The sequence below is a fragment of the Ptychodera flava genome, chromosome 17, assembly GCF_041260155.1.
Source record: "Ptychodera flava strain L36383 chromosome 17, AS_Pfla_20210202, whole genome shotgun sequence".
NCBI lineage: Eukaryota > Metazoa > Hemichordata > Enteropneusta > Ptychoderidae > Ptychodera > Ptychodera flava.
Genome location: NC_091944.1, coordinates 25,901,636 through 25,918,875, shown reverse-complemented (window position 1 = coordinate 25,918,875; position 17,240 = coordinate 25,901,636). Strand labels below are relative to the sequence as shown.

Here is a 17,240-nt window from a genome sequence, read left to right as displayed (position 1 = left end):
CATCACAGGTTACACTGTAAATCGATGATGATGATGATGATGATGATGATGATGATGATGGTCATGGTGATTACAAGTTGAGGTGCTTAAAGAATTTTATAATTATTATGTTGTACACAGTACCTGTCGCTAAGGAGCTTCAGGCATAAAACAACGTAGGCCTATTGGTATTGTTGATTGATATGAAACGGTACGTCTTATCATTGTCTTAAAAAGGAAGAAAGCCATAAATTTACAAATTTCTCAGTTATTATTAGTTGATGATATCTGGCCTGTTCGATCAAATATTCCACTTATAACCACTCTATCCTAATCAAGGACATTTACATCAATAATCAAGCATCTATAAATACACAGATTCTGCTACTTTTGTATTAGGAAAAAAATATTCATTGTTTCCTCATAGACCACAATGTACAGTAAATCAACATTTCGGTGAAATTCCAAAATCAAATTTCTTGCAGGCTAATGCACTTGTTACCACCCGAGCATAATCAAGTATATTTATATCAATAATCAAACATCTATAAATCTCTACCTCCATCAGCAAATCAAAGCCGTTGCATGATTGTGGCAATGTTTGCGTCAGTTTTGGCTTTTGTACATTAGATGTAGTCCGGTTCCCTGCCCCCTTTTTACATGTAGCTTTCTCCCGCTGGCTAGCAAAGTGAAGCCAGCGGTACATAGGGGCAGGGAACCAAGACTACAATAGATGCCGTAGATGCAGAACAGAGCAAGTTACTTAGTTACTGTTGCTGGGCCCCTCAACTTGCACAAGCTTTGAGCTTGTGGCCATGAGGTTGACCTTCAGAGTGAAAATAACGGATCAACCTGAATCCTAGTCTGCAAAACGTTTCTGACAATATTTCAGTGTCATACTTTCTGAAAAACTCTTCAAAAAGATCACAAGAAAAAGGGCTTGCCCTAGGTCATGTGCATGGCATCACGGTGAACTACAAGAGCACTGGTGTCAAAATTTTTGCGGTGCTGAAGGAGTGTAAGGACGTTAGAGCCGTTTCACAAGATTGATATACATATTTTAATAGAAGAGAGGAAAGTGACGAATGTTTACTACTCTTGTTAGACTTGGTGAGTGTTTTTCTGAAGTTATTTTATTAATTTATTTACCTTTGTGCGAAATAAATATTTTTATGAAACCCATTGTAAAATAGCCACCGCATTACTGATCATCTGCAAAGCGGACAAAAAACAAAAAGCGTGCTGAGCCCACTATATCGATGGGCCTAACGAACCCTAACCTTCTGGATATTCATAAAATTAGCTGCATCCCTGGCAGTATATATACAGACTGTGTTGATAAGCTGAAAATCTGCCCCTCCTCACCATACCTTAAGGCATAAAAATTCCGGTCAACACATAGAGCAACCGTATTTTCTAAAAGTCAATAAACACCGAAGCTACTGTTTGTCTAACTCTAGTATTTTTTACAGGTTATCCAAGATAACACACATGATCTTAATATCCTTATGAAAATAAAAGGCAGACCCTTAGTGGGCGTCATATCCCCTGTTGCCCCCAAAACTCAGATTCCTTTTGGTGAAATGCACCTAGGGTATATTTTCTCCTAACAAGTAAGTGAAACTAAGGCAGTACAATGGTAAAGTTGTACTATTATCAATATTAAATGTTTGGTGTCTATAATAACATTCTTGTTTGCTGTCCTCACAGATTTGAAATTCTACCCTCCTGCTGGGAAAAAATATCAGAAACATAATTCCGTTTGATTTGTGTTCGTCACATAAATTACCCTTTATAATTATAAAAAAAAAACATAAGCACCTACCTGATGGCAAACAGAATTTATTAAGGACATCATTCTAAAAACAATAACAAGCATCATTTCTCGTGTTGGACAAGAACTGGTATCACCAGACAGACGTCTTCTCTACCGTGATCTTGTTGGAGTGCATGCACTGCCATCTGCTGGTAAAGGGACAGGGATATCTAAATTACATTTCCACTCCACATTTGTTTCGTATAGACAGCAGGGCCGCCTACACTCATCGGGTGGCTCTGTTCGACTTAAACATTTACGCTGCTGATTGCATATGTTTAGCGGGAAAACAATTTATTTCGTTTTTGTTGGTGACACGTGTTTGGTTGGTGTGAAAAGTTGCATAAATTAGTGTTCGCTACTGACTGCACAGGAGAAATTTTCTCCTTTGTCTGCAGGTTGATACTTATTCGTTTCTATTGTTAAGAGACAAATTTCTGGATATCTGATAAGTCTGAATTTCTCGTGGTAGCGCAGATTGCATTTTTGTGACGTTGGAGTATGGATTGCATTGCTTTATTATTTTCCAGTTTATCCTGTATCCTGTCTTTGAATCTTCAGTGTCCTAATGTGTTTGCTCTGTTCAGTGCTGTTTCTGTATTTTGCGTTGCGGAATGATAGCATTGGTTATTGTATCTTGTGTTGAATGAAGTCTCCGGCAGGCCGATGCGTGTCTTTGCCTCCATATTTTACATTTTCGCAATTATTAATCAACGGGAAAAAGGAAAAACACGCCAACATTTAGCTTAGAAATAGTATTATTATTGAGTTACAAAAAATGTTTTCTATGTGAGATATACCCTTTAAGAACATGCATAAACAAAGCAATAGTTTTGTCACACAGTCTGTATCGATATAGCATCAACAACTTTTGTCGGTTCGTTATTCACATCGCGTATGATAAGGTAACAGTATAGGGCGTACATGGCTAAAATAAATTTTGTCTGGTAAAAATACAAATGTGGGATCATAAATACATTCTTTTCGAATAAAATAAAAGTTTGTCTGATGATAATCACAAATTTTGTTCGAAACATGCACAGTTATTAGTATTTTATACAAATCTCTTTGAAAATTCAACGTAGTTACACTGAATCCCATAAATTTCCCGATATGAACTCATAAATATAGTTATCTGGCAAATACGTTCCAGCAGTTTCGCATTAGAGTAATCCTTGCACAGAAAGCATGTCGACGCGATTTGCGAGTTTACTATTGATACGGGGAAAATGCTATCTACAATAAAGAACCCAAATGACTTATACTGATGTCGAAGGACGAGAGAGAGAGAGAGAGAGAGAGAGAGAGAGAGAGAGAGAGAGAGAGAGAGAGAGAGAGAGAGAGAGAGAGAGAGAGAGAGAGAGAGAGAGAGAGAGAGAGAGAGAGAGAGACAGACAGACAGACAGACAGACAGACAGACAGAGACAGCCAGATTGTTTTATGTTTCGTTTAATATTTTACTATAATTTTTCGTTACGCATCGTAATTCAAATGCGTATCATATTGCACCAATATATCTGTAGAAATCCTTTCAGGCACATTAATCCTTTGTAAGCCTTTTGTGCTCCCTGAAGGAGAAGATGACCAAGGGAGTCCTACGATCAAATCACTAGTCTGCTTGTTGCTGGTTGATAGATAAAAATCTTGTTATTTTGTACAGAATAATCATCAAAAGATCCAGAGGACGCTAATACGGAACAGGTTGCTCAGTATTTTTCGGATTAATATAATGGTTTTATAGGCTATCTAAGCAAAAATTCATGAATAGTGTTTGGGTAGAACATCACATTGCATCGCAGATGTTCAACATAAAGAATGATTGTGCCATTCTCCATATTTCGTTGTGTTTAACGGCAACCTCTCTTCTTCGAAAAATCACTCTATGACCATGCTGCTAAGAGGATTCGTTGCAATTCTTACGATAACAATTGTAATTTGGTTTCTAGAGTCATTCTGGCTAAATATCGATGATGATCATCTTGGAAGAGGCATACTACCAAAGAAGAAAATGAAGACTCCGGAGAAAGCTGAAAACAAGAACCAATATGGTATGAAAGACACACGGAGAAAAGTAACCTCATCGACGTCACAAAAGTTGCAGCAGACATCTGTAAGAGTAAACACTATTTAAGCTATTATTTTGTTGTTTAGTTTTTTATGGTGATATGATTGCCTCTTTTGCAGTGTATTTGCTTTGTTTGTCGGACTTTAACTCTCATCCACCAAATTAAGTTCGGATGTTATGCAAACTAATGTATTTGATTGCTTAAATCTTCTGTTGATGTGTATTCACTATGTATATATATTCTGCGAAATTCATCCTCTCCATTACCATGGGGCGCTTACAGATCGACCTGCAATACTACGGAACATTTGGATATATTAATCTGACCGACAGGTATTCAATGAGATGTGGTGGTTCTTTAGTAACACGCCATCACGAAGGCACATGTTATTTTCACATTCAACAGACACCATTTATGAAAGCGCACTTCACAGCCCCCCCCCCCCCTCCCCCAAGAGTCTCCTCCTTTAACTAGTTGGGTCAATATTCAGCATGTATTACAGCATGTCACGTCATTGCGCATCATTGTTATACATACTCTACTTGTATACTACGTTTGGCGTCATTGGCGTCATTAACACAAAGATAGGCTTGTAAATTTGTCTTTTTTTTTGCTTTCATGGTTGAATTTACCAGGTCATTTTCAATACATCTTCTTACGTCCGTAGGTCACTACGAATTCTTCTACACGCCTCCTTCTGTATATCAATCCGAAAGGACGCGGTGGCCCAAACTGCCAGTACGATTATTTTAAATCTGCTTTGCAATACTCTATCACCCAAAATCGTTCTTTGGTGAACGCAATCGTGTTTAATGGACATGATATGTTCGGTAAACACGAACAACCGAGAGACACAAGAACACTAGAAGAGACATTTGATATCAACCAAATGAAGACAATTGTAAATATGATCTCTCTGGAAGAATTCAACGCATATTGCAACAAAACAGTAGAAACTGTACTAACATCTCCGAGAACAGAAAAGTATAATATCCATGCGTATTCAAATTCTGCAAAACTTTATCGTTCTGCTTTCGGTGTAGCACTACCAGAGTACGAACACCTACCGAGAACAAACGATCAACTTATAGAACGACTTGAAGCAGCGTCTTCGATGAACTGTGTTGGAGTTTGGGCCCTACGATTTTTCACATGGACTTCTTATAAAAAGGTCACCGAGAATCTGGTACCGTCACTAAGTATACAGCATTCAGCGGACAGCATTCGTAAAAATGTATTGAAGAGACGACCGTACCTTGCTATGCATTGGCGGAACAAGCCAAAGGAAATGTAAATAACTTCATATCGGTCATGCCTCAATTCCGAAGAAAACTTTATAATTATTAAGTAAAAACGTGAATTAACTACATGTAGTGAGTGACACGTTCGCCTGGAAAAGATTGGCTAATAACTGTTAGAAATAACACCAAAATCAAGAAGCACTTTTCACATGAGACGAATGGCTTTGGGAGAGTTTCTCTGGTGCTTCTTTTCTGCGAAAAAGAGACTCCTTAACTTCGTGTATGATCGTTACACTCTTTCGAAATATAGATGACAAGAAAAAGTTGTTTGCGTCTGATGACAAATATTGTGTCTGCCAATTTAATCAAAATGAAAATGTCAATGCTTCGATGGTGAGCAACTGTTATTGAAAAAAAATAAACCACTTCCCCTAATTTAGCGCAGTCTGCATACTATAAGAAGCCACATGTGCCATAATGTAGATACTATGGTATTATATTTGAATATTATATATTGTATTTGAAGTTTCGTTTAAGGAATAATGACGTAAACAATTGACTATTTATTTTTCCCCGACGGGCCGTCTGTTCTCACACTCTATCTAATGTGCAAACTAAAATATGGAATTACTAAAACGATGGAGTCCCAATTGTCTAAGTATTTACTGAGTAATTTCTAGCTAGACATTTTCATTAGTTTTCAATATTGGTACCATGTTCTCACATTGCTATTGGCAAACTAAAACACGTTTAGAAAGTTTTACAAACTCAAAACTTAAATCGTATATGTACCTTGGAAACGTTAAGCCAATTTCTATGCTTTTAACATACCATGAACTATCACGTAATTTCTCGCACACTTGAGGTATATTCTACAGGAGAAACATGTTATTATGAACAACAACATATTATCTCGAGTACTTTAGCTTTGTGGAAAACATTTAAAAGCTGAAATCCCAATGACTTAATCGATTTGCTATTGCTTCATACAGAAATTGGACCATTTTTGTATTCGCTGCACAAAGCGTTGTTGATTTTGATTCAATAATATGTTTTTTTCCAGATACAAACACTTTTGTGAACATGTCGACAGTGGTGATAATAAAAAATGTGAATACTACAGGCGGGACCTTGGGCTAATGATGAATCTAACGCGCAACATCGCTAAGTCTATTCAGAATTTCATGAAAACCAACAATTTAACACAAGTGTATGTTGCTACTCCACCTATCTCAACGGTAAGTTCTTGAAATCTATTATGCTGACTCATTATTTTGTATTCCATAATGTAGATTAATGTACACTATTGTTAGGATTATCTTAAATGTCATTGTCCGATGTATGTTGGATTTATTACACAATAATGCCAGGTGTTAGATGTGCAGGGATCGTCTGATAGGGGAAACAACTGATTAGAGATCACCCTATTCAAGTTTTTATAAAGTGTGGAGTATTAAATATAAGTATACTAAGTAATCTTCCACAACTCAAACTTAGTGTGTCCTGTCAATCGGAGAAAATCAACAGGCGACGTCTGGCATATGAATGACCTTACTTTCTAACAATAAGCAAATAATGTAAAGAGGATTTCACTGAACGGTGAGTACGGAGTGTATGTACGTAGCGTTAATGATATATGGAAAAAATTAGGTAGTAAACTTTCATTCTTAACTATTTTCCAACCTCTTACCCACATAGTGTGCTGTTTATTGTACTTTCCTCTGTATGTGCAGTGTATGTACAGTGTTTTGTTTTGTTGTTGTTGTTGTTGTTATTGTTTTTGTTTTATTTTCTTTTATTTATTGTGGGATTAAACAAAACTAAACTTTCATTTCAAACTTTCCGTAAGCAAACTTCACACATTTTGCATTCACATTCAAGAATTAAAACAGTAGATCAACAAAAAAATTATGGAACTGCAAAATCTTTACTGACACGGCGATTCCAAAATGACGATCGTCCCTTTGTTAACTCTGTTGGGCAAAGTAAATTTATCATTTTTAAGAAAATGAGCCAGTGAAACTTTTAATTTAGCCCTCACATGTGGTAGGCCATTTTCGTTGATATTTTTTTAATTTGTATAAAATTATTTTGCACAAATAGTAAACCAAAATAATAAAAGTACAGGTGAAAACACAAACTTATAGTACTTACGACCAAAAGCTATTTGGGCATGAAAAATCCTAAGCCTTACTACCAGGACGGTCGATAAGAATACATTAGCACTATTGACATTCAACAAAGGAACAAAATAACCAAAGTAAAGTTAATGGGACTGATTGTTAGACCTTTCTACAAGGAAACTGTGTATATAGCTTTGCATTTCGTTTAAAGACACAATTGGAGACAAAATTCCTGACGCTACGTGGTAAATTAATCAATAGCTGTTATGCAGAATAATAAACAAATACCTAGGGGCTATTGCCTCCGAATGGTTTATAAACAAAATATTATTATGTGGAATATTATTTTGTAACTTGGTGTAGTTGAGTGGTAGTTTGTTTCGTGATTGTCCTGGTACGTATATTGATCATGCTTGGTCGGTGCTATTCGGATTGTTCGTACAAGGTTCCGGTAATAACGCACATGCAGGCGAGTGGTACACCATTATTCGGTTAGTTTAATCACAATACTTCTACATGGTTGAAGTATCTAGAAGAGTCGGTCTACAAAGATGTGTCCATAACAGTCAAACAAATTGGGCTTCTAACTGAAGTCAATACGTCAAAGTCCCAGAGCGTCTAAATTTCTGTGTTCAGTCAAATGAGTCTCTCCCTAGAAAAGGTAAAACTTAAATCGTCGTCTAATCTACATTTTGTCATGACTTTGGTACACATCTAAAATTAACTAAAAAGGGGAAAGGAAGGTCGTTCCATATAAGTACAATGTCAAACCGGATCAGCGATATGTCGTCAAGCTGTTAAAATAGTTATCGGCTACATCAAACTTTTAACAAAAATAAACAAGGGGAGATCACTCTCATAGTGCATCACGAGTAGGGATTACTGTCAGTCAGTTCATTGTCGCCGTTACAATTAGATTCAAGGGTAAAATTCTAAGCAACCGTCGGGCTATATCACAATATCTGTGAATACTGTTTTTCATTAGTATAAATGCAGACAAATGAGAGGGTCCTTGACAATGTAATATCTTGTGCATTAAGTTTCAAAAATATCCAACCCTTTGTTCAACTGTCACGCAGCCCGCCTAATTTCTCAAAATGAGTGACAATAATGTACGTTCTTGGATAAAGATTGAAAAATATGGTATTTTTGTTTTGCGTTGTTTCTAAGCGACGTTTAGTTGTCGCATTTAGCCCCGAATACGAACAATGCATGCATAGTCGTAAGTGCAATTAATTAAACCGTCGGTTACTTGTTTCCTACTGTCAAAAACAAGCAAATAGCGTTTTCGACATAGGAATTTGAGCCTAGAATTCGTTTTCGCTGTAACGTGTCAGGTTATATTGTATTTCTTCAGCCTTTTGCCTAAACCAGCCCCTAAATAGCTGAAAATGTTTTTGGCAAAAATGTTTGTATTGTAACAGGTAATATCTAGTTTGGAACAACTTCTTAATTTATGGTTGGACCCAGAAAAGAATTGACTCGATATTACCAAATTGCAAAGCCAACTGTCAGCCTATAGTCAGCCATTCGTTAAAACTTTGCAATTCTAGGCTCAAATTATCCTGAATTGTCTAAAATGCTACCAGAGGTAGGTTTTGTAGAATCAAGAGCATACAATAAAAGATTACAATCCATAGCCGAACACATGTCATTGACATTTATTGGACGATAGCAGGGGACCCAGTATCTATCCTTGTGGAACATCCCGATTGATACGATTTAACACTGACGTATGTCCACTCACGGTAACCACCATCTTTTGTCTCCCTGTACGCTAAGTATGATATAAACCAATTATGACATATTTGTCATTCAACCAATTGCTTTCAATTTGTGACACAAGATATATCATAATCAACCTTGTCGAAAGCCTTCTGCTAATCAATAAAAATCATATCCTGTCTTGTTACTATTGTCAATTTGTTTTTTGATATGATCTGTATTGTGTCCGTTTTAATGACGACGGTTTTGGTTGTGTTTGGTCATTAATTACGGTCAAAAACAAAATTAATTGCTTCATTGTTAATTTATTTATGTTAATACAGAATTTACTTAACCTAAAATTCATATATTTGTAGCCACTTGGACATGAAATGCGGCCCTGGACTCACTCTTGTCCCCAACGCTGTAGCGGTTATCCTTGTAATTGTTATTAATTATTTGGAACGCTTTTCTCCACAACCAGGAAGAATGATATTGATAATTATGTAAATTTATTCTCAATGCATGATAACACAGCTAGTTCAATGTATACATTTTCAAATCCGGATGCTCTCTTTGCAAAATCAACATTTTCATTTTAAGTCATAGCATACTCCGTGTGTCTTAGATCGGAGGTACATGTATTGTTTCGAATATCTGTACTTTTATCGACAATTGTTTTCAAGGACAGTGCACCCTTATGTTTTGTAGAACTTCTTGCGAGTACTAAGGAGTTCAGGGGTCGCAAACACCTTTTCTGCTGAAAATATCACAAACGACAGACATGCTAAAGCGAAGAACGACCCGTACATATGGTCTCTTATTGAACAAGAAATCTGCATAAGTAAGTTTTACAAGTGCTAAATGTTATGTAAAAAAATTCCCTACCACGTAAGCTTAGCTATTAGAATATGAATTTAATGAACAACCTTTTCATCCACCATCATATTTGATTTGATCGTTCTATGCAACGATTTTATGCAAAGTTATCTATAAATTAATTGAAGACTATACCTTCCAATTTTATTTAACAATCTACCGCATTTATCGATATTTGAAATTCAAAATGGCCGTTTTGCCAAACATTACCCATACAGAGAAATATAGTGTCTAGGGTCATTTGATTATGAGAGAATGCTTCATGTATTCAGCACTATTAAAATCATCGATGACATAGTGTTATACTACGTGAAATGTAGTTGTTTCCATCCTTTTAAAGTAGCAACTAAGGTTCAAAGTCAATTTTAGTATTTTTTTATTTCAAATTCCGAACCACTGACGCTAGATCTTTCTTTAGGAGAAAAGTGTTTGGTCACATCAAACCGGGAAAGTCCTGAAATATTACTAAAATGGCAAATTATCAGCTGCACCACCTGTCGTTATTTTCCTTTTGTCTTAATGGTGACGGATTACTTACTACGATATCTTTGATAAACATGCAGAGATAATGTGCATTATTTCCGGTTAGTGCGCATGCGCTATCTTCAATGCAATGTTAAGCGTTCTGAACTCGGCCGGTTTACGGTCACTATAACCACGGACGTCTTTTTTCGTCCATGCTGTGACTAGATTCCTTGTAAAACTTTTCTGACGTCAAGTGAACCAGTTTTGTTACTTCCATGAGCATATTAAAGCCGGCGCTCGCGCTCAGTATAGTCGAAAACACAAGCAAGGGCCTCAAAAGCTACCCAGAAAAAAAGACGGAAACATTCGCAAAGGTCGATTTAAAACAGGCTGATCCTGGCTCACATTGCAACAACAATCAAGATCAACGGTCAACTAGACTGCTACAATCTGGACTTTCACAAGATCAAAATTTCTGGATGGTTTAAATTTTATGATACATATAAGTGAAACCTTTTCCATCAAAATATTTTTTGCATTTCATCAAATATGATGCTTTTATCATATCTGCAAGTAGCCAATTTATTTTTCTTTGCTTCTGACACCTCCCATCCAAAGAGATCATCATTAAATCCATTTTTTTGCGACACACAACTCTTTGTAAATTGGTAGTATCATTCCTGATGGTAGTATTAGCATTTTATCAGTACGTCACATGTTTTTTATCTACGTGTCTACGTAGACAGGCATATACGAATGACCCCATAAAGATAAGGTCGTATGATTATAGAAGCTCTTTCATCTCCCATCACAAACAGTAAAATAAATTTAGTGTCTTAAATTTAATGACCTATATACATTATGATTAATCTGTAAGAGGGTATGAATTTTGATGATGACAATCGCATCATTATAAGGATTTCATTATATAGATTACCCATTTTTCATTTCAATTATGTGATGGGAGAAATATATTCAAAATACTTTGGATGCCATCGTCGTCCCAGTGGTGCCTTACATTGCAGTGCTTTTCTGGCTATCCAATCTATGACTAACTAGACAACGATTGGTACGGTCTGCTTTAATTGGCTTTGCTTTTTTAACTTATGCTGGTTCTGCTTATATAGTGGTTAGACAAGCAGTGTTGACAATTTAAATTTATATGAATAAAGATTTAGGGATAAAATGTGGTCGGTTATTAAAAGTTTTCTTAAAAATAACCGAGCGATAAAATTTGCGAAATAATGTGCGTTGGTATTGCTAGTCGAGCGAAACCTTCCTATTGCGCAACTCCACTCTAGACTGCACAGTAAGTGAGGCTACCCACAATTCCCCTTGATTTGTTCGCTCAGACATTTTTTGCTAAAGGCTTTTCAATTTCATCAGTTTCTTCACAATTTTAACTTACAATTTAAGTTCAGGTATATTTGTTAAAAGTATGTTCCAAAATTATTGATTATGTTTAAAATTCAAGAGTAAATTGAATGAGAAGTCGTTGTTTGGAGGTGCTAAAAATTGCACACTTGCCAAGATAAAGTTGTCAGCAACTAAGATGGTCTCATCATACCACCTGTCAGACATGCAGATTTCTTTTGTTACGAACATTAAACAAAAATCAATACCCTTTTTTCCAACACAGATGCTACTTATTCCCTTAGTTTCCTTGAAAATATTGTGTATGGCTGTGAAAAAATCTACGTCGACAAAATTACAAAATTGCTATCTCCTCCGCGGAAAAGGGGTTGATCTTCTCATTATTCACAGTGGGAAATCTGAAAATTATGAATATCAGATCTATGTTGCCAGAATTTTGAAATATGGACCGAGTTGTTCTCTGTACAGAAGCAATTTGCTTCAGTTCAGTGAGTGATCTCCGTGTGTACAGATCAAGATCTCCATGTGTACAGATCACGGAGAATTGTGGGTAGCCTCACTTACTGTGGACTGTTGTCGATACTCTCTTTGAACACACAGTCTAATGTCAGAGCATTGGGGTAGGAGAGTCAAACTTATGGAATTTATCGACTCGCATCTCTACTAGCTTGAATTCTCCGTTGCTTGCAATTTCATGTAAACCAAGGAAAATAACAACCCGGCACGATGTGCTACAAAACAAGAGCTGCAAATTACCCACCCTCTTCTACGCTTGAAATTCAACCGTCCTCGGACACACACAGCCACCCCCTCTACATGCAAAAATGGTACCACAGACTGACTGGCCCATAGTACTAGAACATTACTCCATATGCAGGTTAGGTGCAACAATTGCCCGGGGAATAATTATTGCCCATGGATGTACACAACCAGCATGATGAAAAAAAGCCGGCGTGGGCCCATGGGCTACAATTATTGCAGCTATTTGCAAGTAGTTTCCATATTTGTTTGGTACAATCTCTAAACATATTAGGTCGTATTGATACAATATCAGTGCAAAGGACTAAAAGCTTTTTCTGCATGTTTTGTGAATGTTTAGCCACGTGTATTTATTCCAACAAGTATAAATCGGCGGCGCCTTGACAGATTTGTCTGAATTTTTACCTGTGGACACTGTATGAATATATATCAGAAAGACTGTGTCTCACATTTTGCCTAGAAGAGAAGATATCTTGACAATTGTGAACACAGACCAAAGTTTATTCAGAAATCGTCGTTGACACTTTGAAGGCTAATTGTGCAAAACCAAAAGCAAATTTAAAAAATCCGAGACACAGGTTTTCGCCCAGTATTCCAAGCTGCTGATTGCTGTAGATCACCAAGGTCGATTGGGGATATGTAATTACACTCTTTTGAGTAACAGAACCAAATAACAGCGTTTTGAGTAAAACAACCGCATGCGCGCTTTTTTGGAAAACTCACAAAATTTTTGAACTCTACAGTGACCAACCTGACAAAAAAGTATCACAGGTTATAATTAGGTCTGTGACCTCTTCTTCTATGTAAATATGCGGGTTGCAAATATGTGTCAATGAACCTGAGTCGCATCCCTAAGCTGCAGATGATTGGTGTTCCTCAATGGAATATAATTACATAATAACACATGAGAGCGAGGGCAATATCACGATTTATTGCCTGCCCAAGGGATGGTGGTCATGATCGAAATACTGATGATGCCTGAGCCGTAGGCGAGGGCATCATCAGTATTTCGATCATGACCACCAGCCCGAGGGCAGGCAAAAAATCGTGATATTGCCCAAGCTCTCATGTGTTATTATTTTTATTACACCGAACAAGCAAACATGCAAAGAAACAAAAATACAAAGACTTCTTCGAGTACAGTTCGCCTTTTGAGTCCGGACCTCAGCGTAAAATGTTGTCAGTGCCGAGTCTAGGGTTGCCGCTAAAGTTTGCCGATCTCCTCGGTGGCGTATCCAAATTTGTTGCTTGCATAGTCGCTGAACACAGAAATGGCATTCCTTGTTGCCATTTTCATTCGTTTGCTGTATACTTGCATCAAAATATCGTTTTACTGTACATGTGCCGTTGACAGCTTTGCATGACGTTCGCAGCCATAAGTTGCCAACTCCAAAGTACAACAAGCGAACGACAATTTGTTTTGCGCAGAAAGGATGCGCAGTAAGTAAAATGACGTCATCCATGTAATATCAAATGCAGAGGGCATCATCAAGTTCGCAGAGGGCATCATCACATTCGCAGAGGGCATCATCACGTTCTTTTAAATGTCACGTGAGTCGTGTTTAACCAATGGCAGTGCACGATGAATGAGTGAAGTGTAATAAAATTACATAACGTTGCAGCAAACACGTTACCTCATAAATAACTTAAAATGCCTATTTAATAACATTTTGCCTTTAACGAAACATACTCTTACATTACTTTCATTTTCTTGTCAAAACACCTATTTTCGTGAAGGACACGATTTGAACTAATTTGGGATAATAGGATGGTGAAGTAATGTCGATTTAATCTGAAAATGTAAGCTCATCTGCTTTTCTTTTTACGTAACTATACACTCATTTTTATGTGTAACTTGTAATATCGGATCATTCACCTAACACCTTTGAAAAATTTGAAAAATGCGGAGATCCGATTATCCCAAATTAGTTCAAATCGTATTAAAGGTCAAAGTTCACAACATATAAAATATAGAATGATGAATTAAAATCGTTAAAGTGTCTGTGTGCATGAGTACTGATGAGTATTCTCACCTGGAATAGTTGATGAAGGCAAACTACAGAAGAACAGAAATCGAGTTATGGAAAACTTTCCAACTTTGTCAATAAAATATTTCTTTTTCTTTACATGTGGCGGTCTGCAAATGCAGATATTCGTGGCACTTGAATTTGCCTTGTTGATGACTATCTTTCACAGAGAAAGAATAATGATATGATATTGTGTACTTTTTCTCGTCGCAGATGCCGACGTATTTATTGGGCACTACAACAGTACGTGGTCGCAGAGAGTCGTTGACAGAAGGTCGTTGGGAAATAAGGCTAAATCTCTGACAATTAAAGACTTTGTAGCAAACTATACGACTGCGCTATTTAGCCGACGTCGCTAAAGTGATAGCAAAATGGAAATAAAAAATTGATATTTCTTCTTTTTATTTAGATATGGGAGTTTTCATTTTTGAAAGTTGAGAGGCATCGAAATTACTGGAATGTTATAAGTTCTTCTTTTGCTATTTGCTTCCTTTCCTTCGTATTTTTGAATGACAATGTATGATACTAAAATCCGAGAGGAATGTCTTACATTATTTCGGTAGTCGGCGTCGGTAACCAATATTTGGTCGTTTGCAGCGTTTTTATATAACTTCTTCATACTTGGCACACGGATTTCTTTTTTAACTCTCATTTGTTTTTGCAAAATGGATATACACTTTGCATGCACAAGAAACTTGTTCGCAATCAAAATGTTTTCAAAATGATGCGGGTGATCATAATGTATGTAATGCAGGAAATAAAAACACTAATCTTATGAGATTGCAAGTTGCTGAGTCTGAGTCTATGTGAATGTTTTACCACGCAAAGAAGGGTCGTGAATGACTCGGCAACCTTTAAGAGAACAGTCATCTTTGCAGACGATGACAACCTTAAGCTTGTTCAGTGATGTATGTGAAATGTATGTGTTCGCTGAGTGGTCAGGGAGCATTACCTTCCTTGAACGAGGCCAGACTGAAAATCACCCGAGAAAAATATGAATCAACGACCCAACAAAATTCACTGGTGCATAAATTAGCACATTTCATCCCTATTGCACTACTCCTATGCAAACACGCACGTCTACGATATATCCAAAAGGCACTGAAAATTGAACCATGGGGCCATACTCGAAGGAAGTTGTTCTCTACCAGTCTGCTTTACTGGAAAATCATATAGATCTCTCTCTCTCTCTCTCTCTCTCTCTCTCTCTCTCTCTCTCTCTCTCTCTCTCTCTCTCTCTCTCTCTCTCTCTCTCCTCCTCTCTCTCTCTCTCTCTCTCTCTCTCAGATTATTAATCAATTTCAAGTTCAATTCAATTTCAATTTCAGTTTATTCAGTACTTGTGGCCTCCGGCCAATGTGTACAAATAGTAGCAGTAATGTTGCTTACAGATCGCTAGTCAATGGAATAATTGCATCTACAAAAAGAGAGAGAGAAAAATATGAATACCTTATTTACAAATAAATAAGCATCAGAGAATACAACTGTATGCTTAACTTACGCATCGATGGTAAGTTCTTTCCTACGTTTTGTTGCTAGAAAAATATCTTTACTCAGTTTTCTCAATGTGGCAGTATTTTGAGATGAAAGAAGTATCTTGAATTTGTACATTACAGGAGGGTTAAAATAATAGGAAGACATGTACTTAGCTCTCAAGTCATTATACGTCGGACATACGAGTAGAAAATGGTACTCATCTTCTACTGCCTGCAATTTACACAACTCACACAGTCTATCTTGTCTTGGAATGTTATTCCAAAGACCTGTCTCGATCCTCAGAGTGTGTGATGATGTTCTAAAACTACAAAGAGCATGTCTGAAAACAGGATTATCTATACAGGTCAAGTGTGGCTCTAATACCAGCTCTTTTTTGAAGGTAGAATAAAGATAAAGTTTGCTACTTTTGTTGATATCATTCAGCCAGCATTGTGCATCTATATCACTACACCTTTGTTTAAAAAGATGACACACACATATATACATATTTGGCTCAACCAGCGGACAGGGGGAAATGATGTTTCAAATATCCCCTCTACAGAATTCCGTCTGCTAGCAGATAGTTACGGAGAGTTTTAAGCCAGATAGAGTGTATTCAGAGATGATCTATGTACATGTAGAGGGCGCTGCGGAGATTTTTGCCCACCCAATTTATGTACCCTTCGAAGAAACGTTGGACCTCGATAGCAAGTGTGCATGAATTGCGTAGCTAGCACTCACACTCACACACTGCGTACTATGCAGCGAGTAAAAAGAAGTCACGAAGAAGACTAAAAATTGCCTATTGGCAGACTCCACTCTTATTACTTTATATATTTTCCTATTTCAAATTGGTTTCCTTGTCGCGGAGGCGACTCTGAGCTGGTATATTCTCAAGCGCATACAGGGAGTTTGCACGGCGCTTGTTTGAGCTGCATTTGAATGGAATCTTCTATTGCAATGAATCCCTCAGAATCATTGTTAAAAAAAAAAATAGACATCAATGAAAATTTGAACTCCAAACGGAACAAATGACTGCATCTTGACAAACAAAATCTTTCCCAGTTACTGCAACAGTGGAGGCGCTTGGAAAACTTTCATTTTGCTCGCGCGATGGCAGTGTACGATGTAAGGGTTTGTTTTGCCGTTGACGAAGCGTGTAGCTCGTAAATGACTATGCTAAAGACAAGCAACTATCGTCATATGAACTCGCGAACGGTGTGGTTCATCCCTCTCAGTCACTACAAGGCGGTCGGTTTTTCAAAAATTTCAGATTGCACTTTGATTAATAAAATTTATCTTTAAAAGAGATCGCGCGCAGGACAGGACAT

At 37.0% G+C, this 17,240-nt stretch overlaps 1 protein-coding gene across 2 annotated transcripts; it reads left to right on the top strand.

Annotated features, from left to right (window-relative positions):
• Positions 1–3,594: 3,594 nt before the first annotated feature.
• LOC139116508 (uncharacterized) lies at positions 3,595–15,215 on the top strand. 2 transcript variants are annotated; one of them, XM_070679124.1, is made up of 5 exons: positions 3,595–3,905; positions 4,529–5,151; positions 6,166–6,340; positions 9,641–9,773; positions 14,647–15,115. In XM_070679124.1, the coding sequence occupies exons 1-5, from the start codon at positions 3,678–3,680 to the stop codon at positions 14,790–14,792; spliced, it is 1,305 nt and encodes a 434-aa protein (XP_070535225.1). In that variant the 5' UTR covers positions 3,595–3,677; the 3' UTR covers positions 14,793–15,115. The 2 variants fall into 2 exon arrangements, with proteins under 2 accessions (XP_070535225.1, XP_070535226.1); XM_070679125.1 differs by lacking the exon at positions 9,641–9,773 and having other exon boundaries at positions 14,647–15,215.
• Positions 15,216–17,240: the final 2,025 nt, after the last annotated feature.

Bases quoted from the DNA above. Each gene is read 5' to 3' on its own strand.
- LOC139116508 (XM_070679124.1), top strand. From the start codon at position 3,678: ATGACCATGCTGCTAAGAGGATTCGTTGCAATTCTTACGATAACAATT. The intron at 5,152-6,165 runs GTAAATAACTTC...GTTTTTTTCCAG, and splicing joins CGGAACAAGCCAAAGGAAAT to ATACAAACACTTTTGTGAAC. The intron at 6,341-9,640 runs GTAAGTTCTTGA...TATGTTTTGTAG, and splicing joins CTACTCCACCTATCTCAACG to AACTTCTTGCGAGTACTAAG.